Source organism: Morone saxatilis, unplaced genomic scaffold, assembly GCF_004916995.1.
Source record: "Morone saxatilis isolate NCDOM2014 unplaced genomic scaffold, NCSU_SB_2.0 Contig2, whole genome shotgun sequence".
Lineage (NCBI taxonomy): Eukaryota > Metazoa > Chordata > Actinopteri > Moronidae > Morone > Morone saxatilis.
Window position 1 is genome coordinate 24,082,932 of NW_023339762.1, and position 25,237 is coordinate 24,108,168.

The 25,237-nt window shown below is 44.0% G+C and overlaps 3 protein-coding genes across 4 annotated transcripts in view; 1 reads left to right on the forward strand and 2 right to left on the reverse strand.

Annotated features, from left to right (window-relative positions):
• agk (acylglycerol kinase) overlaps positions 1-806 on the reverse strand; it is a 3,897-nt gene extending 3,091 nt beyond the window's left edge. The window contains exons 1-4 of the mRNA XM_035665234.1: positions 534-806; positions 409-448; positions 245-324; positions 61-136 (exon numbers count right to left, since the gene is read on the reverse strand). Of these exons, the coding sequence (XP_035521127.1) occupies positions 61-136; positions 245-324; positions 409-448; positions 534-643 (306 nt within the window). The 5' untranslated portion in view covers positions 644-806. The remainder of the gene's footprint in view (positions 1-60; positions 137-244; positions 325-408; positions 449-533) is intronic.
• Positions 807-1,210: 404 nt separating this feature from the next.
• On the forward strand, positions 1,211-15,689 carry nup205 (nucleoporin 205). 2 transcript variants are annotated; one of them, XM_035665048.1, is made up of 42 exons: positions 1,211-1,286; positions 2,593-2,735; positions 3,065-3,236; positions 3,388-3,532; positions 3,655-3,814; positions 3,997-4,225; positions 4,376-4,540; positions 4,637-4,812; positions 4,954-5,070; positions 5,296-5,433; positions 5,555-5,705; positions 5,901-6,106; positions 6,320-6,502; positions 6,759-6,809; positions 7,178-7,387; positions 7,506-7,743; positions 7,833-8,022; positions 8,198-8,318; positions 8,446-8,527; positions 8,675-8,839; positions 8,951-9,075; positions 9,209-9,323; positions 9,598-9,747; positions 9,869-9,943; positions 10,117-10,274; positions 10,379-10,459; positions 10,603-10,794; positions 10,967-11,168; positions 11,283-11,381; positions 11,501-11,649; positions 11,871-12,062; positions 12,187-12,308; positions 12,630-12,762; positions 12,946-13,072; positions 13,204-13,277; positions 13,410-13,538; positions 13,763-13,889; positions 14,092-14,264; positions 14,413-14,542; positions 14,693-14,821; positions 14,924-15,000; positions 15,165-15,689. In XM_035665048.1, the coding sequence occupies exons 1-42, from the start codon at positions 1,256-1,258 to the stop codon at positions 15,315-15,317; spliced, it is 5,985 nt and encodes a 1,994-aa protein (XP_035520941.1). In that variant the 5' UTR covers positions 1,211-1,255; the 3' UTR covers positions 15,318-15,689. The 2 variants fall into 2 exon arrangements, with proteins under 2 accessions (XP_035520941.1, XP_035520942.1); XM_035665049.1 differs by having other exon boundaries at positions 11,504-11,649.
• A 497-nt stretch (positions 15,690-16,186) lies between these two features.
• Positions 16,187-25,237, reverse strand: part of fgd4a (FYVE, RhoGEF and PH domain containing 4a) — a gene marked incomplete at its 5' end in the record, with an annotated part of 14,731 nt that continues 5,680 nt past the window's right edge. Inside the window, 13 exon segments of the mRNA XM_035664710.1 lie at positions 16,187-18,471; positions 18,563-18,703; positions 18,835-18,972; positions 19,389-19,514; positions 19,609-19,689; positions 19,776-19,806; positions 20,109-20,281; positions 20,639-20,785; positions 20,870-20,928; positions 21,022-21,160; positions 21,282-21,438; positions 21,606-21,751; positions 21,895-21,984. Of these exon segments, the coding sequence (XP_035520603.1) occupies positions 18,205-18,471; positions 18,563-18,703; positions 18,835-18,972; positions 19,389-19,514; positions 19,609-19,689; positions 19,776-19,806; positions 20,109-20,281; positions 20,639-20,785; positions 20,870-20,928; positions 21,022-21,160; positions 21,282-21,438; positions 21,606-21,751; positions 21,895-21,984 (1,695 nt within the window).

The window sequence follows — 25,237 nt, forward strand, 5'->3', positions numbered from 1 at the left end:
ACAATAAAGGCATTTATTCTATTCCATTAAAAACACTGGAATAAAGGAACAAGTGTATACCTTTACTATTGTAATCTCCACACCAGCCAGGTGTAAGATGGGAGCAGCATTCTTTTCAAACAGGTTGTTGGCTTTCCTGAGGAAGGAATGAGACAGGAAGTTGGAAATGTTTTTAGAAAAAAAAGATCTGTTGGTGTTAAGACAAAAAAAAACAGTCAGTGGGAGTTGTTCTGAGTCCTCTTACCCACTGCAAGCTGCAGGGTTCAAGATCACTGTTGCTTTCCTCAGCCGCTCCTGTGGTCCAATCTGTTGACGCCCAAATTCCTAACAGAGATCATCATGATGAGACCGATGGGCACTTGGAGAAGGCTTTGGTTTATAATCAATGTGCACAAAAATAAGTCTTACCCTGGCCACAAGACAAGCCTCTCTCCGCAGAACATTATCACTGTTAAGATACAAGACGACACACAGAAATAAGGCTGTAGTCTATTGAATCCGTGGAGATACCTGAGATCACCTGAGATACTCACCAGTGTTTACCATACAGCCAGTAGCCGCCGTAAGACAGGACGCACACGGCAAATGTGGACTTCTTCCAGTGATTCCGCAGAGTCCGAAACACTCTGACAACCCGAGCCATGGTTCAGATTAAAATGTCCCCAATGCTTTTATTTTAATGTGCTGCAACATTTGAGGTGGCACCGACGTGTTAAAAGAAATCACGAATGACAAATTTCCATCCCAGCGGTCACCGACACACAACTGTCAGAGTAGCATGGACATCTTGGTGTAACAGGCAAAACTGTAAGGGGCCAACACAGGGCGGAACTAATGTTTCTGCCTCTTGTTGCTCATTAACGCGTTTCGAAGCAACACGAGTGTTGTTTTATTGATGTTTCATGTTAAATAATGTTTAAAAGAGAAAAGGGGGTTTTAAAAATAAACTCATATCCACGGGAAATACAAATAAATTACTTTTTTAGTTAAAATGCACTAAAAAACTACAACTCCCATCCAGCTAGACACCAAGACGACTCCAACGGTCTGAGGACCTCGCCTGAACAGATTGTACAGACTTACAGCAACGGTTTAAATATATTACAGATTTAATCACCCAGAATATACATCACACTAGTACCGGTTCATAGTTTGCTGATAAAAATATTACCAAAGCGTGTTTAGAGAGGTCATCTTTTTAAATTATACACCGGCACAAGCGCAGAGGCACTTTTCTGTCTAATTTTCCGAGCGTATGATGGCGGCGCAGATGGCGGTAAATTCGGGTACGAACTAACATTTCTTTCATTAAATAACGTTATCGTGTCAGTTTCCAGCAGTTGTCTACGGGATTGTGATTGCACAGATAAAACACGCACGTATTCGCCCTTTCAGAGCCAGTTGTGTGGCGTGTTATTTGGTTATGACCGCATGGAGCAACCAAGTTCATGCTCCGGCTGCTAACTTAGCTTAGCGTGCGGGTAAACGTTAAATTAAAAACAATAATGTGCGAAACACGTTTACACACAGAGTTAACAGCTTTTTCAGAGTATAACCGAGTGCGACTTCACCTGACAGGTGGGTCGGCGGGCGAGTTTCACTTGTTCTGGAAGCAAAACTGAAACGAACTAGAGTTGGAAACAAGCAAAGAAATGTTTGGCATCAAGTGTTTGGTGCTTCTGTGCTTCTGGGTTTCTGGGTTTCTGGGTTTGTGCTTGTTGCACCTCGCCTGAAAGTGAACTCCCAGACAAGTTCGTGCAACAGTGAAGATTTGGGCTGAAAGTAACACCTAACATCGCTCCTGTCAGTGAGGGAAAGAGGCAGTGGCAGTGGGATTTGTTGTTGACAGTCAGGCGTACTGTGGGTTTACAAGACAATAATCAATAAATACGAGGGTGTAACTGATTAATGAGGCTACATCTACAATAACAGACAGCACCTAAGATTCAAGAATAATAAAAGTAATGTAATATTAGTTTAAATTAATCAGAATATTGTTGTAATCCCAGAAATATGTGACCAAACAGCATTATAATGAAGTACTGTAGTTACTGAAGCCTTGTTTGGTTTGATTATCATGATTGTAATATTTTTTTCAGTGAAATTTAAACTAATCATAACGCAATATCTGTCAAAATAACGTAATATGATGTTTTTACCATATCATGCAGCCCTATGTAATATTAAAGTTACTTCACTGGAGTCATTTACTGTCAATCAAATGACTGTTAATATCAGTTTTTATAAAGCTGTATGTATTTTTACATCATATCTCTCCTAGTTATTGTCTGAAAGAGGATCTAAATGTCAACAATATAAAAAAAAACCTCCCTTCCTGACATCCGTCATCAGATTACATGACTATTTATTGCATAAGAGATGATTCCCTTACTGCATATTGCCAGAATAGAATTGGATTCTTGCCAAAGTTGAGTTCAGTCTTGTTATTTGTCATATATGGGATAAATGAAATGCGTAAAAGAGATGCTGACGCCCCAAATTAGAGCTATAAGAAATGATCAAGTGGTAGAAATCGGTTCTCTGCATGTGTGATGAGACAAGACCTTTTGAAAACCCCATTTATCCACCCAGGAGCCAGTCTGTGGGGGCCGCTGAAGGAGCTGTGGGAGACGGTGGACGGGGCAGTGTTGAGGAGACAGCCAGAGAGCGTCCACCTCCTGGACCTGCAGTTGAAGAAACACAAAGCGCACTTTCTCTCACTCTTTAGGAACCCGGTGAGATGCTGATCCTTTGTAACGACTGTCGCATCATATTTGAATGTTACAGTAGTATTGTTCTTGTGCAAGATGCGTTCAGTGACTACTGAAAATGACTGTAATATTGAGTTTTTTGTATCTTTTTTATTTTAACTGTACTTATTGTAATATTGTGTTTTTTGTTACTTATTGTATTCTACTATTGTACTTAATGCGTCGGTATCAGGGTGGACAGCAAAGAAAGAATTTCATTGCAGGAAAACTTGCTTTCTTTTGTTGCATATGACAATAAACATCTTGAACTTGAACTTGTAATGTTAATAATTCTGGTGTTTTCTCATTTTTAGCCAAAGAGTGCAGAGCAGAGAGAAAAGGTGCGTAAAGCCAGCACTGAAGGCATCGCCATCCAAGGTCAGCAGGGGTCGCGGCTCCTTCCAGAGCAGCTTCTCAAAGAGGCCTTCATCCTCAGTGATTTGTTTGATATTGGAGAGTTGGCGGCTTTGGAGCTTCTGTTGGCAGGTAAAGTGGGCTCTGGTGACCATGTAATATTTTGTAGTAATACCAATGCAGCACTCACAGTAGTAAATAATGGCTCTTTTGTTTTACGTTGCTTTGTATAACAGTCAGCACTAAAGACATTGTGATCTCACATTTGATTTTCTGTCTCCAGGTGAGCACCAGCAACCACATTTTCCAGGTCTGACACGAGGTCTAGTAGCTGTGCTTCTCTACTGGGATGGAAAGCTTTGTGTGGCCAACTCCCTGCGCACACTCATCCAGTCACGCCATGGCAAGACCTTCACCCTGGACCTGAGGTAATAAATCTATCTGCAGGTAGTACATTCAAGCAATGACAGGTGCTTTTAAAGGTCCACATATTGAGAATGTTATTGTGTTCTTGCTATTGACCTGTACTGTTGGTTGTTTTCTCACTCAGTGGAGAGCTGGTGGCTTTGACAACCCGTTTTACAGATGAACTGATGAACCAGGGTCTGACCAAACGCATCCTAACCTTGGTGTCAGAGATCAATGTCACTCGTGAGTTTGAGCGGCTGCAGAAAGCGCGCGGCCTCGGCGACGAGAAGCACAGGAAGGAGGTAGGAGCAAATCTTTTGTGCTCATTTGAAACCGAGATAATTAACTTCACAATATACTCATTTCTGTCTCAAACTGACAAAGCCCAGCAGCTTTTTGCTGTAACTGAAATAGAAACATGGATTGGAAAAGTACAGACGGAGGAACATGGACAACCTTTAACTCTCTCTGTCCTTGTCCCCAGGTTTCTGACCTGATCAGAGAATCCCAACAGGCCCTGGCAGACAGCCTGTTTTCATGGACCTGCCAATCACCTTTGAGTAAAGATGACACCCTGGCTCTTATTGGCCACCTGGAGACAGTGACAGCTCAAGCTGATGGCTCATTGGACAGCGTGAACATGTCTCTGGTCATGGCACTGCTCTACTGCTTGGATGTTAGCTTTGTAGAACAGGGAACAGAAGATAGAGAAGGTGAGATCATGTTAAATACATATAGTCTAGAATTTTAGACTTGCTTCATCTCACTGGTTAAAATCCACTTGCCGCTAAGCGCACGGTTGCTGTTAGTTTCAGCCTTTTGCAGCTAGTAAAGGACTGTCTCTGTGTGTCGTGTACATCTAGATCTGCTCCAGGCGCTGCCGTTGCTGACTGAGAGGCAGTATGTGTCCGCAGTGCACAGTCGCCTGATGGACGGCCAGCCATGGAAGCTTCCAGGCCTGCAGGCTGTGTGTCGACTGGCCTGGGCTCTGTCTCTGAGGGTCCTTTCTCAGCTACCACAGGGAGGCGGTACGGCCCCTATTTCTTAAACATGAATTAAATGAGTGAGTTTTCAGAGATAGTAGCCATTTAAATGTAACATATTTGTATGTGTGTGCTGTGCAGCCCTGGTTGAATTCACTGAGGCAGATGAGGCTCTGGCTGACCAGGCTCTACTGGGAGATGTCTTCCTGTTTATGAAGGAGGGCATGCTGGGATGTGAGAGTTTTGCCCAGGAAGAGTTTTACGTCCGCCGCCTCCATTCACTCGTCACAGACTTCCTGGCACTCATGCCAATGAAGGTGAGAAACAGAAAGAGGTTGATTAGTCTGGATTGCATGTTGTAGTGTCAGATCGTCATAATTTGTTGATTAGTCATCGGGTTGTAGTTTTTTGTATACTAATTACATTATTTAATGAACATCTTTTTGCTGTCTTTATAGGTGAAACAGCTCCGTAACCGTGCTGATGAGGATGCCCGTCTGGTGCACATGTCCCTACAGATGGACAGCGAGCTTCCATCATCGTTACGCAAGGACTTAGACCACCTCATGATCCTCGTCAGTCTTTTTCACACATTCATCCGCCTGTCAGCTAACTTAAGTGTTTTACATTTTATGGGTTTAAGTGATAATGTTATTCAAAATTGAGGCACTGATGAGTAGAATAATTTCCTAGATGAGCAACTTCAAAAGCAAACGATACCAAAAGTATGTAAAGAGAAATGCTGCACACACTGTAGGTTGAAGTCCGTCACAGTGTTGGTTACTGCTTTGTCTTTCCAGATAGGAGAGTTTTACAGTAAGGACTCGTTTGGGCTGGAGTTGGGGCTGGAGTTCTGGTGTCCCACAGAGTCTCTCCAACACACCTCCCTGCAGGGATCCTACCTGGGAATGGCACTGCAAAGGCCTCCACATAAACAGGTAAGAGCTGGACCCTGGTTGCACTAAAAATTCCAAAACGTTGATGTTGGGAGTTGACTTTTTTTGCATACTATTCTTTCTGTTTAATAGAGTTTCTTTCTTTTCGAACGCTTTGATGCAGGTGGTTCTTTCCAAGTTTGTGCGTCAGATGGGAGACCTTCTGCCCTCCACCCTCTATATCTCCTATCTTCGTATGCTGAAAGGCCTCGCCAACGGTCCTCAGTGTGCCCACTACTGCTTCAGCCTGCTTAAGACCAACGGAGCCACTCACAGTAAGAGCAGATTGTGTACATGTTTTCATTGATATCTGATATTGATATTGACTGTTCAGTAGTAGGTATGAAAGAAATTATACTTTCAAATCCTCCAGATTTAGGTGATATGAACATCAAAGTGGTAAAAGCCTGTTGCTTGAGTTTGATACGTATCCAAATGAATACCAACTAACTTCATTTACACACATCCAGGTGACAACATCCAGGGAGTTTCGGGCAGCCCGGTGTCTTGGGAGCATTTTTTTCACTCCCTTATGCTCTACCATGAGAACCTGCGACGAGACTTTCCAAATCCAGACGCAGCCCAGTACCGCCACCCACCACTAAGGGGCATCACCCAAAGAGAGTTGGACGGACTCACCTCATTTTTTCAGTTGCTAACCACCATCATCACATGGGTATGGTACAACATTCACTTGCAGCGAGTGTTTATATATTACATGTAATATAAAACAGCTTTTAGGTCAAGATTAAAGTTATTTTCAGTTCCTCATATACTTGTGTTTTGGAAAACTTTGTCATATTCACGTATTGGTGTTGTCATAATAGTTTTTACCTAACTGTGTTGGGGTGTTGTGTGTGTGTGTGTGTGTGCGCGTGACATTTTCTAGAGTGAAAATGCTCGACTGGCGTTGTGTGAGCATCCCCAGTGGACCCCAGTTGTGGTGATGTTGGGGTTGCTACAGTGCAGCGTTCCTCCCGTCCTGAAGGCCGAGATCCTGCACTGCCTGGCAGCCTTTGGGAAGTCACCAGAGATCGCTGCTTCACTCTGGCAGTCCCTGGAGTACACGCAGGTTAGCCTTTATAAATGAATACAACAGTTTTAGTTCATTTTATAGAGTCTACCTTTTCTCATATGAAGTAGTGAGTCTGTGTGTCAGTAATATCAGAGTAACAATGAACCTTAACTTTGAGTTAAGTGTCAGTCAGCCATATTATCTTCTGTTTATCTAAAACCCTACATTCTTGTTGTGTTACGACATTGTTTTGACTTTGTTGTCAGATCTTTCTGTATCCGATTTGAAGTTTTGTAACTTTGTTTTACCACAGATCCTTCAGACAGTGCGAGCCCCAGGACAGAGGCAGGCAGCTGGAATTGAGGTGAGTCTTTTGTGGTTAGTGAATGTGATGCTGGATGCTGGAATTCGAAGTTAAGTTTTGAATGTTTATCTGTCTATGGTGATGGTTCATTAGTTGGTACTGAAAGCAATTAGACCACTTGGAGCTGCAAGATCATTTAAAATTTGTTTGCATTAAGACTGATGCCCAAAGGGAATATTGTTAAATGCAAAATAATGCAGACAGGGTGTGAGTGAGTTCTTACGTTGAAATGTTATGTTGTGATCAAATTAGAAAAGAGTCAGTCGTAATTGAACAAAATGTACTTTAATCTGTCATCAGTGTGAAAAACAGAAGTTATATAACCTGTTAGGATCTGGCAAACTTTCTGATTTGTTTTTGTCTCTCAGGTGGAGCTGAATGAGATCGAGTCGAGCTGTGAGGAGTACCCCCTGACACGAGGATTCTGTCATCTGATCAGCACATTGGTCGAGAGTAGCCTGCCCATTAATTTAGGAGCGGGGTTACGCGTGCCGGGCTTTCAACCCTACCTGAACTTCTTGCGTAACTCTGTGTTCCTGCCCTTCCCCACCAGAGCATATCGCCGTCCAGCTGAGAAGGTAAAGTGCTGTGTAGTCCTCTCCCGGTGTCTTTACAAGTTGAAGACATGTAGCTGCATCATGTATGCTCTTTCAAACTACATATACATACCATTTTTTACCCTTTGCGATCTCTCAGTGGGAGGTTGCTGATGCTGTCCTGGAGGTGTTCCACAAGCTGCTGCGGGACTACGAGCCCCAGCCGTCGGACTTTGTCCAGGAGCTGGTGGAGCTGCAGGGTGAGCAGCTCCCGGCCCACAAGCCCCCTGGACACAGCATCATGTTCCACCTGCTCAACGACTCGCCCATGCTGGCGCTCTGCCTCAGCCTGCTGGAGGAGGGTGTACGCCAGCTGGACACCTATGCACCGTTCCCTGGTGAGAGAGCATATGCTGCTGCTCTCAGAGAGAGTGAGGTTTGTGTGTTTGCGTGTCTGTTGACATTCTTCGTGACTCTTCCCCTGCAGGTAAGAAGCTCTTGGAGTCGGCCGTGCTGCACTGCCTGCGACTGCTGGACTTGGCTCTGCAGAAGGAGGTGGTGTTCATGGACCTCCTTAGGGAGAGCCAGGCCTCCCTGCTGGTTTCCCCCTTGGAGCAGCTCCTTCAGGGCGTCAGTCCTCAAACTAGAAGGGCCGATCACATTGTCAATATTGCCAGGTAAGGGCATCCAGGTTTTATTAGGTGGTTTTGACCACCTAATAAATGCTTTACTAGTTAGTAGAGTTGAAATGTTACAACACCTCACCAGAAGTCACTGTAGCTTTTTATTCAAGAAAAAGTGCAGAATGAGTATAACTTAATGCTGTTAATGACCGGTGCTTGTCCCTTGAAGGTATCTGTACCACAGTAGCTCCAACCCAGAGGCTGCCTTCCAGAGTGCCAAGATCCTGCGTCACATCGCCAACTACCCCAACATTCAGAACAGGCTGGTGGGAGATTTCACACACGACCAGGTATACTTTCAAGTCTTAACTAAGGAGAAATACTTTTCCCACAGAATATTATTTGATCTGCACTGTAGTGATGTGTTAAACCTTCGTTGTTAGAAATCAACACAAAATATTTGTGTCCGTCCCTCAGACTGTCAGTGACAAGCTTATGGCAGGCTTTGTGGAGTGTCTGGACAATGAAGAGGCAGAGGAGGGAGCAGAGAAAGGAGATGGTGAGACAGACTTCTTGTTATCTCAGAACTGTACCACCATCTGCATTTAATTTAAATCCTGCTGTTTTTAATAGTGTGAAAGCTAAACCTGTGTATGATAACTGTCACACTCAAACTCACCTACTTCACTACCCCCCAAACTTTCAGACTCTGATCTACAAAAGAAGGTCGCAAGAATCCGACACGAAACCCAGATCCATATCCTGAACCTGCTCATCACCTCCTTGGATCTGAAGACACCCAACCTGGCTTTGTATCTTCTGGGCTATGAAGTCAAGAAGCCTGTGTCCTCCACCAACCTCCAGGACCCAGGTCAGACCACAGCTTTAGTGATATTTGTGGGGTTCCTGTTTGGACGGAAAAAAAGGGATCAGATGACCTGAATGTTACCTCTTAGTTGACGGTGCATCTGTGTGTTAACAGGTGTGTTGGGGTGTCCAAGGAGCTGCCTGCACGCCATCCTGAGTCTGCTGCAGAGAGGCACTGAGAAGAGATCTGGACCTGTACTCACACAGCAGGCCCCACACCTGGCTGAGCTCTGCTACCAGGTACTTTTCATCCTCTACTCCTAACGCCCAGAAATTGGACACTTAGACATGAAGATCAGCCTCTGTGTGATGTAGCACAGAAGCACCTCGATTAATCAGATGTTTCCTTGTTTGCGTGTGATCCCTCTCTCAGGTGATCTACCAGCTGTGTGCCTGCCCAGACACATCAGGACCCACCATGCGCTATTTGAGGACCAGCCAGGACTTCCTGTTCTCTCACCTGCAGCACTTACCCTTCATTCTGCCAAGTGAGTACATCCCCGCTGAGCTTCTTGCTAATAATAAAACATGAGGAATGTGATGAATAGCATGAAACAAAGAGGCCGGAGTTAGTAGAAAATTAGTGGTTGATTTATATTTATTTAATTTATTTAAATAATCGTATAAATAATTTTAGTATTACAAAGCTATGTACAGTACCGTACCGATAAAATGTGCTCATGGGTGGCTGTCAAAATACCCTAAAAAGTATGTTTTCTTTTATTTTTTCATTGCCTCTGTTCTACTTTCTGCTCTCTTTAGGCAATCAGATCGCTGCCCTCTCCCAGATGTCTTGGCTCATGAAAACCGCCGCAATTGAGCTGAGAGTGACCTCACTGAACCGCCAGCGTTCACATACACAACGCCTCGTCAGTCTCCTGTTGGATGACCAGCCACATACTCAGCACACAGGTATATCTATCTTTATTTTTAATGCTTATTGGTTTCAAAGATTCTATTTGTCAAAGCCTGCTAATACTCTGATCAATACTGAATATACAGATGTAATGAACCTTGCAATTTTTCTTTTTAGCTGATGGGGAATCAGGCATGGAGGAAGAAACCAGATCAGTCAGCGGTTTCTTGCATTTTGACACAGTTTCTAAAGGTTTGTGCCACCTTAGCACACATTCAAATCAAATATTGTTAGCTAAATACAATAAACATTTAGGGACTGTTCACACACTACTCAAACTGTCATTTAGGGCACTCGTTCTGTTAGAATGATACCAGATTGGTTTTGACTTTTACTCTCATCTTGTCCTTGTTTGATGCCATCAGTGCGCAGGAAGTTGCTGAGTGTGCTGGACGCCATCGATTTCAGTCAGGATATGCCTGAGCTGCTGCAGCTGGACTTCTTCGAACGCACTCAGATAGAGCAGGTGATCTCCAACTGTGAGCATGTGAATGAGCAAGGACACACTGTGTGCAACGTCAAGGTGGGTCTCCAGGTTGAACACGTAATCTTCTCTCTGTTGTGTTGTCTCAACAATCTTTTTGTATGTGTTTGATCTTCCACTGATGTTTTTAATTTTCCTCACAGTTGCTACACAGAGTGCTGGTCGCTGAGGTGAATGCACTGCAAGGAATGGCAGCCATTGGACAGAGGCCCTTGTTAATGGAGGTCAGTGAACTAAAACTAATGGGACTTTAATTTAGCCAAGTGCAGGAATAACCAAAGAGCATTTCCCATAACTAATGCTGTGAAGATGAATTGAGATAAAAGCTGGAGTATAAAATATTTTGTCCCTGGATGTATTCTTTTAGGAGGTGAACTCCATCCTGCAGCAGGTGGTGGAACGCAATCGAGTCCGTCGGAGTTTGAGTGCAAAGCGACATGCGCTGCGGTCCTGGAGGAGCCTGGTGGAGACCCTGCTGACCGCCTGTCCCGCTGATCTCATACCTGCTGATGACAGGCAGCTCATCATCAGAGACCTGCTGCTAGACCTGCATGATAAGGTCAGTGAGGATGTTTGTCACATGGAGGAGACAGTCATAGTGAAGAATATCTTCATCATTACAGTTGTATTGGTGTAAAATTGCAAATTAGTTTCAGTCAGAGCTGATCAAATACCTACAGTCTGCAGCTTGTTGTAAGAACTTCATGTAAATTTTGGTGTGCATTGTCCAGGTGTTGTCTGAGGATGCAGCAGGAGAACTGATGCCCATTGTTGCTGGGGCAGTCTTCACTCTGACAGCACACCTCAGCCAATCAGTTCTGTCTGAGCAGCAGCAAGGGGTGGGACTAGAAGCGTCCTCTGGCTTTGCCTCCATCGCCAACTCCGCCCTGCATCTGATTCTCCGCAAGCTGCTGGACTTCATCCTGTGCACCGGTTAGTGATGACTTCAAATTGTTTTCAGCCACAAAAAGCCAGATTTCTCCCATGGCATATGTTGCCTAACCTTGATCCTGTTAGAGTTTACAATATTGTATTTTACACTTTAAGGAGGTGGATACCAGCGTCTGCGTGCTCACTTGTACGGCTCTCTGCTGTACTACCTTCAAATCGCCCAGAAACCTGAAGAACCAGACACTCTGCAAGCAGGTACAACACAGAAACATTAATACAGATAAATAAGTCCCGTATCTGGAATTATTTTAAAGGGACAATCGTACAGATGTTGTCTGGGTCATCTGACAACATCTCCCTATTCATTCCTCCAGCAGGGAAGGCAATGTGGGAGCGTCTCACAGCCCCTGAAGATGGTTTCTCCAAACTACAGAGAGAGAACCTTGCTATCATTGAGAGCTATGGCAAGGCTCTCATGGAGGTGGTGTGTCGGGACGCCTGTGACGGTCATGAAATTAGCAGGGTAAGAGCCACATAACAGCAGTATGACTCATACACTTACTTAGTTGTCTGACAAAACAGACAAAAATTAAGTTTTTGAAACTGAAGACTAGACTATTGAGGGCTAAATATACATGAGAGTAATCCAGTCTTAATAGCTGTCACAAATGCAAATAACTACTGTAGCCAGGCTCTTTGTCTTACTGTCAGCGCTTGCTTTGTCATCCTCTCCCCGTCTGTCAGATGCTGGCTTTGGCTGTGCTGGACCGGATCCTGTCCATAGACCGTCAGAATCAGTGGCTGGTTTACGTCTGCAACAGCGGCTACCTGCGCTCGCTAGTGGAGAGCCTGAGACAGGATGATGCCGCCCTGCAGACCCTGCTCACACCTCAGCCCCCCCTCCTCAAACCACTCTACATCTATGAGAGCAAGATGGTGAGGAGATGTGCACTTAAACAGACACACCGTACGAGCAGTCGTCTTTGCCTAAAAGCCTCTGTATTATCATATAGTCTCAGGATTATGAAGGTACAAACTGTGTGTTGCTGTGTGTTTTCAGGCTCTGCTGACTCGTGTGGCTAAGACGGGTCAGGGGGCTGTGGAGCTGCTGCGCTGTGGGCTGGTGGCGCAGCTGATAGAGTGTCAGGTGTTTGACATGGTACCTGACAGCGATGCACACAGGTATGGATGTGGAAAGGGAAGGACAGCGGTGGTGTGTTTTTATTCATAATAATTTGTGATGTTATTGATATATATGTTTGTGTACTGGACATTTTGAATAGAATATTCACCTACATTCAGACCGGACGTCTCACTCTGATTTTACTAGTGTGGACATTTCAATACTTTATGTTGGAATGGTATGAGTCAGCAACTTGTTCCTCCAGGAGAATGCATTAATTAGACTGCAGCTTCTTTCTCTCTTGGCCTAATGACCTCTGTTCTTAAGGTGTCTATTTATAGTATCACTTAAGTCTGTGTCTGTTCCCTCGTGGTCTACAGGGTGATGAGGGACCCATCAGGCTTCATCCCCAGCCCTATGGACCGCTACAGGCAGATTCTCTTACCAACCTTGAGGCTCTTTCAGGTGATCCTGACCTCTACCACCATTAATCACCAGCAGGGGGCAGCACAGGTAAGCACAAAACTACTAAATCCTAAAAGTGAGCATGTTATTAATGCCATTCATTATATCAAAAAGCTATATTGTGCCTGTTCTGACTGTAGACCCAAGTTGGGGTTAATGCTTCAGATCTGTGATCAGATGGATAGAAAATAAAAAGTGTATCTTGTACAAATTCTGTGTGTGTGTGTGTAGATTCTCCAGTGGCTGATAGTCCATGCAGACACCATTCAGTCCCTGCTGCGCTGTCAGGAGCTCAGTATGGGAGTTTTGCAGGAGCTCTCCCTGCTCACTGGCATCATCAGTAAGACAGCTCTGCCAGGTACAACCAGTCTTCTCTTTTTATCCACTTGGCTCTCTGTTACGTTTTCCCACTTCCACTTTGCAAGCCACATATTCACATATCAGAGACTCCATGAATGGTGTTGCTCATGTACTTGCTTGGTCTCCCAGGTGCCCTTGAGATGGGTGGGGAGGTCAACAGTGCTGCTCTTCTGGAGTTCCAGGGTCACATCAACAGATTCCAGGTTCGATAGCTTTCATAGTTTTTGTCAGGTGTAACGTTTGTGTTTCTGTTGTCGTCTTCTTTGTCCCTGCTAATGCACGCTAATGAAAATGTGTGAATTGTACAGTTGATAGTAAGTCTCCTCTGTTTGTAGCGCCTGTGTCTGTCCCTGCTTGGCCGTCTGGCGGGTAGCGAGCGCGAGAGGTTGCTAAAGCAGGCCGAGATCGCTGCACCTGGAGACTCAGCAGACAGACGAGAGGAGATGGAGGTGGCCATGCAGCAGGTCTGACAAAAAGAATTCTATAAATGTCACAGTAAAAGATGTATGGTGATGCCTGTGATTATTTATTTGGTATTTTGTAAGATTTCAGCAGTATAATGGATGGTGAGAGGAGAAAACAAGATAAATATAGCACTGAAACAATGTGTGTAGAGTCTTGCATAGTCAGGATTATTTATCAGCACTCCATTGCCAGTGACCTGAAAGGTGTTGTCCTCTGAGCCCAGGTGTGTGCTAACATCATGGAGTACTGCCAAACACTGCTGCTGCAGAGCTCAACCCAGGCCCAGTTCAGCATCTGCCTCTTCAGCCCGTCAGGCAGCGAGCCAGCTGGCAGGGACGGGGGACGCGCAGGTCAGTCATATTCTGCCCATACTCAAACAGAGGAAAATGAATTAGACTGCTGTCACTGTATGCTGTCTGAACATTAATGGTATTGTTCCTTCCTTCAGTGTCTGATATCTGATCAATGTAGAAATCCGGAATCCCTTGAGCCCCTTTTAGCTTCACTCATTCACTGAAGCATGACACTGAACCATGATTCTTATTTTTTAAGATCTCTCATCCACTCTGCCATCAGTGGCTTATTCCCGTGCCCCCAGCCTGGGTCTGGTCATGTACCTGCTGAAGAACAGCGCTGCAGATTTCTTCCGGTTCCACCAGAGTCACAGACAAAGCCTGGGGAAGCTGCAGAGTCTGGATCAGCTGCCGCCTGAGGAGCTCAAGGAGGTAACGATGGACCTATACACTAAATCACTGTACACACACAATTTATTTAGAAATGCTGAATTTAAATGTAACTATTCTTTCTGTTATGCACCTTATCGGCTCCAACATGCATCGTTTTGAGTTGTAACCACAGACATCTTCTCTGTAGTTGTGCCAAGGCCTGGTGTCAGGCCCAGGAGGGGTGGAGAAAATCTCATCAGTCCAGAGGAGCTTGCTGGCCAAAAGACGACTGGTCCAGCTCATCAACAACAGAGCCAAGCTGCTGGCCTTGTGCTCCTGTATCCTTTGGCCCTCTGCAGGCACACCAGAACTGAATATTATTTATATAGGTTATTGTATGTTATGTCTTTGGGAGTTCTGTTGGAATAACACTGTATAAATACCACAATTGAATTGCAATGAAATGCCTTGACTAACGTCTTCCTCAGATGTTATTGAGACGTGTTTGTTTGTGCTGTGGCGCCACCTGGAGTACTACCTGTTGCATTGTACTCCCACTGACCCCAAGGACTCCCTGTTGCCTGGAGCCAGTTTGTATAGATCACGCCTCGCAGACGGTGAGAAGACACGTTACAGCTGAATCCACATTTAAGCCAGGGTTGAAATCGAATGAATTTAGTTTGATTGTAGTCAGTAATTGAAACATTTCTTTTCGTCAGACTCGTTTGGCGGGTTGCAGGGAAGTGGAAGTCGTGGCCTTGGCCTTTCCAGAGTCAGCCAGCAAGACCTCGACGTGGTAAGAAATGGCTGTAAACCGGCAGCCAGCTGCGTGTACATGTTGCACACATGGGCATGAGCATTATGTTGTACACACTTTGACAAACATCATATTGTGTACATATTTATGTTTGCACCTACATTATTCCTAATCCCCTCTGCCTTCTGTTTGCCTGAACACAGCTGAAGAGCGACATGGCCGCCGGTTTCGGAGAGGCTCTGCAGAGGAAGCTCCTGGAGGTGGAGGGTTTGTACAGCCAGGTCCGCTCCCGCTACACCTTCATCCAGGCCCTGGTTCGCAGGATCCGCGGTCTGCTCCGACAGCCCAAAAGCTGAGACAGACTCGCACACAAATACAAAGACTGGCCAAGACCCCAAATACTCCATTGCTTGAATTGAATGAAAACCTGTTGCCAAGCAGCACCAGCAAACCAAACTACCAAGGACTCCAACTTTCTGTCAGTTTGCTTTTTCTGGCAGCTCCTTTTTACCAACCTGTTGTTTACACCATCACAACACGTAGTGCATTCTGTGTGACCTGTCCTAATTCTCTGACTAATGCCGTGCAAGGAGCGTTCCCCTAAGAAGTAACTTGCACAATACAGTTATGAAATTTTTACTCAGTAAGAGAGTGATTGATTTACTTTAGTTTGCTCTGATTTGTCTTTTTTTTCTTTTGTGAAAATAAACGTTTTCTAAATCTGTTAATTCTTGTCTTGTTCACACACACACACACACACAGATTACATAACAAATCACCTAAACATCACCCGTTAGCACAATTTATTTTGTTTATGGATAGCAGTCTGAAATCACTATCTGCTTAGTTTCTATTCATGCACACTGTATTCTCATCATGCACTAATGTGAGAGTACAGTGTGCATGAATAGAAACTATTGTTTGATCTGCAGTATTCTTACTTTGTCGGTTATCACGTACACAGACCGTCGACCACTTCTGATAAACTGCAACTACTGACTTCACCTGTTTTTATGTGCATGTCTTGGGTGACTCATTGTGAAAATCTTCCTATCAGGAGAAGCAAAACAAGGAACCAAAACGAGACCTTTCTTTGTGAAAGTAGCATCACAATGACTGATGTGAGCAGAAGTGTCGGACTGGTTTGAATCGCTGTGCTAACACCTTGTAGGTCAAATCATTCAAGCAGTAATATAACATTACAAACAAGCTAATGCCACAGAAATCGTATTGAATCTGTTTTTATTTTCTTAGAAGGTACACTTTATAAGATTGTAAAGTGCGTAGATTCTCAAACCTTTGGGGGAAGGGATGAGAGGACACATAAAAAAATCTGGATATACATTCAGATCTTACAGACAGGGAACTTTTGTGCTCTTGTTTTTTATTTGAATACTGAGGAGTTCAGGGAGGGGGTGAGACTCAGGTGAGCACCAGCATTGAGCACGGAGAGGGGGGGAAAGGGACTTGGAACACAGTCCGTCCAGCACTGTGACCGGTCGCTGTCACACTGAAGAATCAAGGCGACGCGTCCGACGAGTTAGTGGAAAAACATCTGCTCCCGGGGGAAAAAGTCTACCTACTGCACTCCTGAAGTCGAAGTCGTGAGGGAACGACTGTGTGCTACTTTAACAGATCATGCTTATCATACTCTATAAATTACTTTAAATAATAAAATTAATTACAGCATTAAAAACACATTTACATATCTCGCCCCAGCTTTGTTATATCTGATTGTGCTGCATTTGCATCTAAATAGAAAACTCTGCCACACGAAGACAATGATCCCCGCTTATCTCTAAGATCCACTTATCATTCATCCTGTTTTTAATGCAAACGTGTGATGTATGACAATACATATTGTGAGATTATAGAGATTTGTGAATTCATATTGTTTCTACCAAGGTAGCTATACCTTTAAAAGGGGCACACAACAGTTGTGTAATGTAATGTCATCGGAGACTCTGCAGGGAGCTTTCTAAAATCGGGGAAAATAACCCTGATCACGTCATAGTGATGTCATGAGAGCTTGGTTTGAGACTTCAAATACACGACAGAAATCCTGGGGGTTTAACGGGCAGGGAAGGTCTAAGTCACTATTGTGTTACAAAATGGGATTTGTAGGATTCAGTGTTTTTAAAGCATGGCTTACACTTGTGGATATCTCGGCCTCTGCTGCTCCATTTTTGACTGTTTTAAAAAGGTCTGTCTCTTGCAATTCTCCAAAACCTTCTGAAATAGCTCTGGCTGTCATTGTAGGCAATGCTGAAAATCAATGAGCAATGATTTATTGTAGTAATGCATTCACAAGATGTTTGCATCAATATGATGAAGCACCCTGATTCGTTTCTTACACTGGGTGAGCCAAAAACATTCACATTTGGTTATTTGATCTATAAATGGTTTCTTAACTCACAGTATGTATTGCCATTGTGACACACTGGCAGAAGAGTTTATCCATATCATAGAAAACACACTACAGCAAAGCAGATCAGCCCACGTGCATCCAGAGTTTGATTAGACTGCTGATGAATTTTCATTGAGCGATAAGAGACAGAGATGAGACCATTATTATCCAAACACATCATCATTTTCCCACTTTTGAAACCATCTTCTCAAGCAAAGAAAAGCGGGAATACTGTAAATATTTTTTATCATACAGATGTCGTATCTATGTTATCAAAACCAATTTCTCGAACTGATTTCTGTACACGAAAAACATAATTGTTCCTTTTTGAAAAGAAAAAAACAAAACATTTATACTACACAGGTACACAGAGTTGAATTACAGCACCAGCAGACTTAGTTTGGACCATCCTTTTGCTTTGATTCACATCCTGTACAGGGCGCTGTGTAAGTCTGTGGTTGTCCACTGGCTCAAGAGGAGTTGACATCTTTGTTTGAGCTGTCTTTAATAGTGCCTGTTTGAGGGAAGTCGATCAATCCTGAGGCCCCGTTGCTCTAGTGTTGATTGTACCAGACGTGTCCTTTAGTAATCCAGCACAGCTCTAGCAGTGAATAAGAAATACTTTTTGCAGGTTTATGAGAAAATCCATGAAGAAAGTGGGAAAAAGGAGAGTGGCAAGAGAAGGCAGCTTATCCAGCACTGATTTTTTTTCCACTTTGTCTTTAAGATTCAGATTTAAGGACAGCATGGAGAGTGTGCATTTGTATTATATGTGTGCATCACAACCTGCACGTATTGTCTTCCTTGATCAATCCAACGGTAGTTTGCTTGCACACTTATGTGCTATCAGTACCCGCTTCTTGTGCGTTGTTGTCCATCATGTTGGCACTGCTGCCGTTGGTCTGAGGGCATTCCGGCACCTCCCCCGTCACTGCCACTCGAATCACCTTCAGCCAGCGCTGCTTGAGCTCCTCGTTCTCGGCTGCAAAGCTGTGGATGGACTTGGACTGAGAGAGGCGGAAGCTGGCCGGAAGGTCTGTGGGCCGGGCGCTGTCATCCACATTATAGCCCAGGAGCGGGATAGTACACTGGGCCTTCACGTCCTGAGGAGAGTGGTCAGGGATGAAGAGATTATCTGTATGAATGGGTTTTTAAACAAATCACTTCATTTCTTCATTGTTTTTGGTGTTTTACCTGCGGAGCTCCGTAGAGATAGAGCACCAGACACTCCTTCTGCGGGATGACGCACCACACCTTCTGCCAAGGTTTGTTCTTCTCACAGTACTGCAGGAAGCCACACATGATGCTGCTGCCTGTGAACTGAGCTGCCTCGATCTGCACATGCAAATGAGTACAAAAAACAATAAACCAACGCTTGTTCAAAAATGTAGTAAGTGACATCTGTATTTCTATGTCAGTTATCTCTTCATTTAGTATTTCTAAATGTATGAGTGCATCCTCTTCACCTCCAGGATGCCCTTCTTCTTGCCCTCGGCTAATGCTTCTCCGGTCAGGATGGAGTAGCAGTCTTTGCAGACTTTGTTCATCTTGTTACTGTCATATTCGAGCTGCACCTTATTGTCTGAACACTTCCAGCACACCACCTATAAGAAAGAGGAAGATAAATATACCACATTCCTATCAGAACTACAATTCATGTTTAAAAAGGAAGTATCTCTAAGCATCATTTAGTTTACTATGACTACTTTTAGTTAGTAGGCATTACATTATATTATTTCATTATTAAAGCATGTTCAGGGCATTTTGCATGTGATTGGTAGCAGACAGTAAATGAGGAGAAGGGCACTTGATCTTTAATAACCAATTAAGCAAAAAGAAGGGTTGTTGTAGAGGATGACTATACTCATCAACATCTTTGGTAAAAAAGTATTCAGGTAAAAAAAAAAACATGAATTATTGGTGTTTAAAATCAATATTCCGTCTCATTTTAACTGCAAGCTCTGAATCAGTAAAAGTTCTCTCTCATCCACCAACTGTATATGCATTATGCATGACTTACGTAGCCGCAGGCTCTGCAGTGGTGTCTCCGCCGTGTCAGAGCGTTGAACGGCTCTTTACACTTCATGCACATTGTCACTTCATTGTCGCGGATCCAGCGAGGGGCACGCTTCCCCAGCTCTGCGTTCTGTATTCAAACAAACACACATACACTCAGTATGACGCCGCGGAAAGGTGCCGATGGTTTAACTGTGTGTGTACGGCTCCAACGCGACACTTACTGACACTTCCTCCACATCTCTCAACGCGTTCTTGAATGACTCATTTTTTTGCTGGAAGATCTCAATGGTTGCCCGGAAAGCCTGAAGGATAATAATAATAATCACGTGTGAGTCCCTCTACATTACCTTAAAACATGTATAATCAAATATGCAAATGATGTACGTACCTTAATCCAGTCTGCCTTGTCCTGCTCTGAGCTGAAGAGGAAACATAAAGCCAGAATAAGCACTGAAGCACTGAAATTCTACAAACCTTAACTTCCTGTTCCTCTTATAACACCGAGTTAAACCAACATAGCAGTTAGCTGTGACCAAAAGAGGTTTACAGGACTAAAATATGGTGCTTGGGTGTGCTCATTTAGGTGGTCTTCCATATATACATGAAATTATACTGTATGGGTTACAGATTACATATAATTATATACTTCAACGTGGAAGGGGCTGGGATGTTTTTTTAAAACTTACTGGCACTGTGTGTGATATTTTTGCATAAAATGTACCTGGCCTGTAGCTCCAATGTCCTCTCCTTCCCAGACACCTGGAAGGTATGAGGGTAATCCTCGTTGGTCGTTTCCAGGACCTTCATGCCGTCGATGCCAATCCGCGTCCTTACTGTGTACTTCGCCCCTCCCAGGCTGAATTTGGGCACGCAGTACAACAGCATGTTGTTGAACTGGCAGCAAAAGAAACACAAAACGCTTACTTATAGCAGAACATGAGGTTTGTGGCATTGTTTTCTTCCAAAAAGAGGCAGTCTCACACCACAGGTAACCTGAATTACACATATGGGAGACATGCAGCCTGAAGCTAATAATAAACAGCCAGAACATAATCACATCATCTGGCAATCTCACTAATTGAGAGATTTGTTCATGTGCCCCTGGTGGATCCTCACGCAGAGGTGTTCCGGGCTTGAAATGATTCACTTGTTTCAATTGACTTGTGCAGAAGAAGTCTCGCCACAGCATATTTCCCTGCAGTGTTGTTCATTAGGCAAGGAGGTGTTTTTGCGCTCGGCTGTTTATCTCACCAGGAAGAGGTATCGCTCCATGGCCGAGGTGTTCCTGGCCGCCAGCTTCAAGATGTGGCCCTCTTTGATGAACTCATTAGAGGGGTTGACAATGTCCTCCTCCTCGCCCAACATCTCGTATATCTCCATCAGCTTCTTCAGATTATCCTAAACAAGAATGGGACTTTTTTTTTAGTTGAATGTTGATGTGTCAGAGAGATTCTGTATTGGTTTAAAACGTCTGAGACTTACAGATTTTCGTATGGCGCTATTGGAGTGAGTAGCAGCTGTGGCGATGATTTCTAATGATTCTGGGGGGGGGGGAATAGATCGGTTACTTCAATATATCCCAAGTGAAATTAAAATGACTCCCCGGAGTGGGAATTTTAGGTATTTCAGCTTACTTTCTGCATCTCGTCGGTCAGAGTCGTCCTGAGGCAGCTTCTTCAGATAGTCTTTGAGCAGCATCTCGTAGCGAGGGACTCTCTGCACGGGCTCCAACATGTGATGCTGCAGCGTCAGGAAGCCACACACCTCTTGACTCTGTCCAGAAACAACCACAAAAAATATGAATTTTACCTCACTTTCTCATCCAACCCCAAACCTATTCAATGTTAACAACTCCAACCTGTATTTTTCTGGACAGGATTTTGGTTGGCAGTACCTGTATCTCCTGAATGATGGCCTTGAATTGAGGAGAACGATCGGTCCACTGTTTCAGCAGCTCCATGGCTTTGTCGAAATTCTTCACGTACTCTGCATACATCTTGAGGAAGGGTGTGAGTTTCTGCAGGATGTCTCCAATACGAGGTGTGGACGCCCTGCAGGGAGGGAGAGGTAGGTTTGTGAATCATAATGTGGAGACTTGAGGTTGTAAAAGTAAACAGCATCTTTTTTAGAGTTTGAGTGTTTAAGACAATGTGAAGGCAAGTTTTGATACAGGATCCTATAGCATTTATGATCATTTCATTACAGGCTAAAAGCTCACCATTCTCCCATGCGTTTCTCCAGATCTGGAAGCAGAAACTGGCTGTGAAAGGCATGGATGGAGGAGATGTTGGAGAAGATGTTCTTCACCACATCCACAGGGAATGTCCCTTTATTTGCTTCCTCCATTAGCTTAGCACAGAAGACCTGTGGAGCCGTACACAACATAGAACTGATAAGTGACAAATAACTGAAAATCTCACAAAAATGTATTTGTACGCTTCCACAACTGTGTAATTCAAACCCTTTACTATGTAACAATGTAAAAAAAACAGAAGTGTACACCTCACCTGGTCCAGCAGGTTAAGTCGAGCCACATAGGCCTTCTCTGTATGCAAGAGCTCGCTTGCAATCTTAAACAGCTTCTGTTCATTTGTCTCCTGGAAACAGAGGGTACATTACTGTGAATTTGTACATGTGTGGTGATCTTAATTTAACTTCTGCTCATTAAGGAATTAGCGAAGTGTGTCATCTTATTCTGTTGAGCTAGAAAGTCAGCAACACAGTCACACAGTTCGAAGTCTGCATAAGGACTGTTTCCAGTCTGATACCTCTCTAATGATGAGTAATTAGTATTGTCATCTCAGGCTTAAAGGAAAATGGGACCTTATAGGCTTTCACCAAAACGACTGGAGTTAAACTGAGCTAAAAATAACGCAGACGTGTAGGGCAAACTGTCTGCCGGGCATGAATTCAATCCAAATTAGTATCATTGTCATTTGCAAGTGTAGCTTCCCGTCCCTCTGCAAGTTCCTGTTTGTTTCAGGTCAATGACTTAAGACTGGGTTCACAGTACACACAACTCTTTTTAAAAGAGCCATCAGAGAATACATAGCTGGGACAACATGTTGCATTTTCTGCATTTCAATAACAAAATGTTCATGGCAAATCATGCATTTACTGTACTGAGTCAGGTTCAACGCCTCAGTGACTCCTCTGTTGTCTGAGGGCAGCCTTGCGTTATTAAATGCTGTTTCACAGTTGTTACAGACAGCAGCATGTAGCACTGGTGTGTGTGTCCTTAACATGGGGGGGGGGGTGTGGATTAGGCTGTGGGTGTAAGCCAGTGGTTCTCTTAGAACCGGGAAATGAAAATTATAGATAAGGGAAATACACCAAAAACAAAAAACAAAACACTGAGCTTCTTTGGGAGGCAATCAGTATGACGACACAAGAACTGTAGCCTCAAAATCTACTCAATCAAAAGCATCCAAACAAATGCGTACTGATATGATGAAATGTTGCTCATGCCAGGACAGTTTACCGCCACAGTGGACCGTGGCATGGAATGTATTTTTCGCACGATGCACTAACCAGAAGGAACTGCATCTCCTCTCAAAAATGTTGGTTTCTAAAGTGCCCGAGAGCAATCAGCCTCACATTTCCACATAATCATTTTCAACACATTCCACAGTGGTTGCTAATCCTGCTTGCTGACTTTCTGAAAAATAATTTGTCCCAAAGCGTACGATTGGTTTCAGAACGAGAAAAAAATGCAATTCATTAGGCTTTTCAAATAGGACACTTGGTCAACCGGCAAATTGTACAAGATGAGAGGAAGCATTGAGTGGTTGGGAAGGCTAGTTACCAGTAAATCTTACTTAAGTGCTTGGGGGTACTAAGAACACGGCTCCAGTGTGTAGGATTTAGTGGCGGCTAGTGGTTATTTTTCGTGACGTTGCCAAGATTGTAACTCCCGTCCGCTTCACCCCCTTGTTACTTTTCAGTTAAGATATAACACAAGGCATGATGAGCTTTCTTGTAAAATTCAGATTTGCGGTATTAAGAAATTAAACCATGAAGCCTCTCCTGATCTTTAGTGTCTCCGTTAAGTGAACTCTATACTGAGAGGAATGCAGTGATGTAATAATGGGGACACTCGCTTCGTCCATCCGTTTCATGGTTCTAAACCTCGTCCTATGGGAGGTTAGTTAGCAGTTCGTGATCAAAGATCATGTAACTCCTCAGATGGTTTCAATATTAAATCAAGAAACACAAGCTGCCTGCTCAAACGACCCAATTGAGGTACATGACATCTTTGCTGAAAAACTTAATATTCTAGACAAAAACAATCGGCTAGGAAATGTTAAAACCCTAAAATATTAACTAACCTACTAATAACATGAGGCAGCATGACACTTTTTTTATCCTCTTTCTACCCCATTAGTCAGTTCAGTGGACCCCCCCAGGGAGTATCCTGAGACCCTTTTGGAATGGCCTTGAGCCCCACAGTTTGGAACATCGTTGGGACTACTGCCAATTGCTGGGACACTCATGAAAAGTATCAAACCGAACAGGTTCTACCCTCAACCACTGGCTATCAGCTCTTGTAGAACAGCAAATACTTTGGATTACTTTCGTATTGACAAGTACTGACAATATGACACTCGATATGGAGTGGATGTCATCTTGAGTCAGTCGCATGAGGGACTGGAGTTTGAAAATGACGAACGAGAAATAATGCCCGCGCTCGCCTCGGAACCTCCACGCAAGGTCCCCCCTGGTTCCCGCCCACTCCTCGCGCTAAGAGTCCGTCAAGCGCTCTCCTTCTGCATGTGAGGTTAGAGACTGAGGGGCTAAATTCCAGGCGCAGTCGCAAAGACTACTAACATAACAAAGGTTATGAATCTCAACAACCAAACGTGTCAGTCGGCTGGGGGGGAGTTGAATTGTCTTGTAGAGTAGGTCATGTCACTGGGTGCCAAAATATCTTTAGTTCTGCCCTTGTTTTAAGTACATTTTGCTGCTATAGACTTCAGACTTTTACTCGGACTCATAGTTAGGGTAAATGATTTCCTACGATGGTTTCAATCCCTTGGTGGTGTATGGGACGATATTATAGATATGGTTTTGTGTTATAGCGCACTCCAAAGTTAACAAGATCAGTAGTGCCTGCAAGTAATGGTCACTATGTGTGCTAAACTCATGGAAGAACGCATTAATTCCAAGCAGCACAAGGCAAGTGATTAACAAATCCTAATAGTAAAGTGGAAACCAAAGGCTACTTCAAATTTTAATCCAGAATAACTTGATATGATTTCAATGCTAGTCGTGACTCCCTAGATTTCGCACTATGAAAAAACAGAAAATGCAAGTCTAAAAAAAAAGAGATACATAACAGATCATCCCGGGGTTGGTGTGTTGGTTATATATGGCTTCCGCTCTTCGGGTGCATACAGACGGGTACTGTGTTTGGCAAAATTCTTCTGTACCAGAGTCCGCCGGGACGGAAGACATCGGAGGATAGATATTGACCTGTAGGATATTTCACTCTGCTTTGATACCAATCTTCGTGTAACATATGCAAGCGGCACCACACTGGGTCCCATCAGGGCGAGATGTGTCCGCCGGAGTTCAGCATAACTACAGCTCTCTGTGTCGGATCGACATGGCGTGCTCGGCGGCCTTCGCACAGCGGTATATAAAAACACTTGCTGGCACACTAACTCACACCTCCAGGCAGCCCTGTGTTGTTCTTAGGAGCATAACCATTTGCAGCTACCCTGCTGTCAGAGTAACCGGGAGATGTTGATAGGGTCCTGTGCGGTCCAGTCCAGTGGAGCTCCCTTGTTACTTCGGTGGGTGACCACGAATCGCTCTCTACAATCTGTCTCCCCGTACTGGCATCCAGAA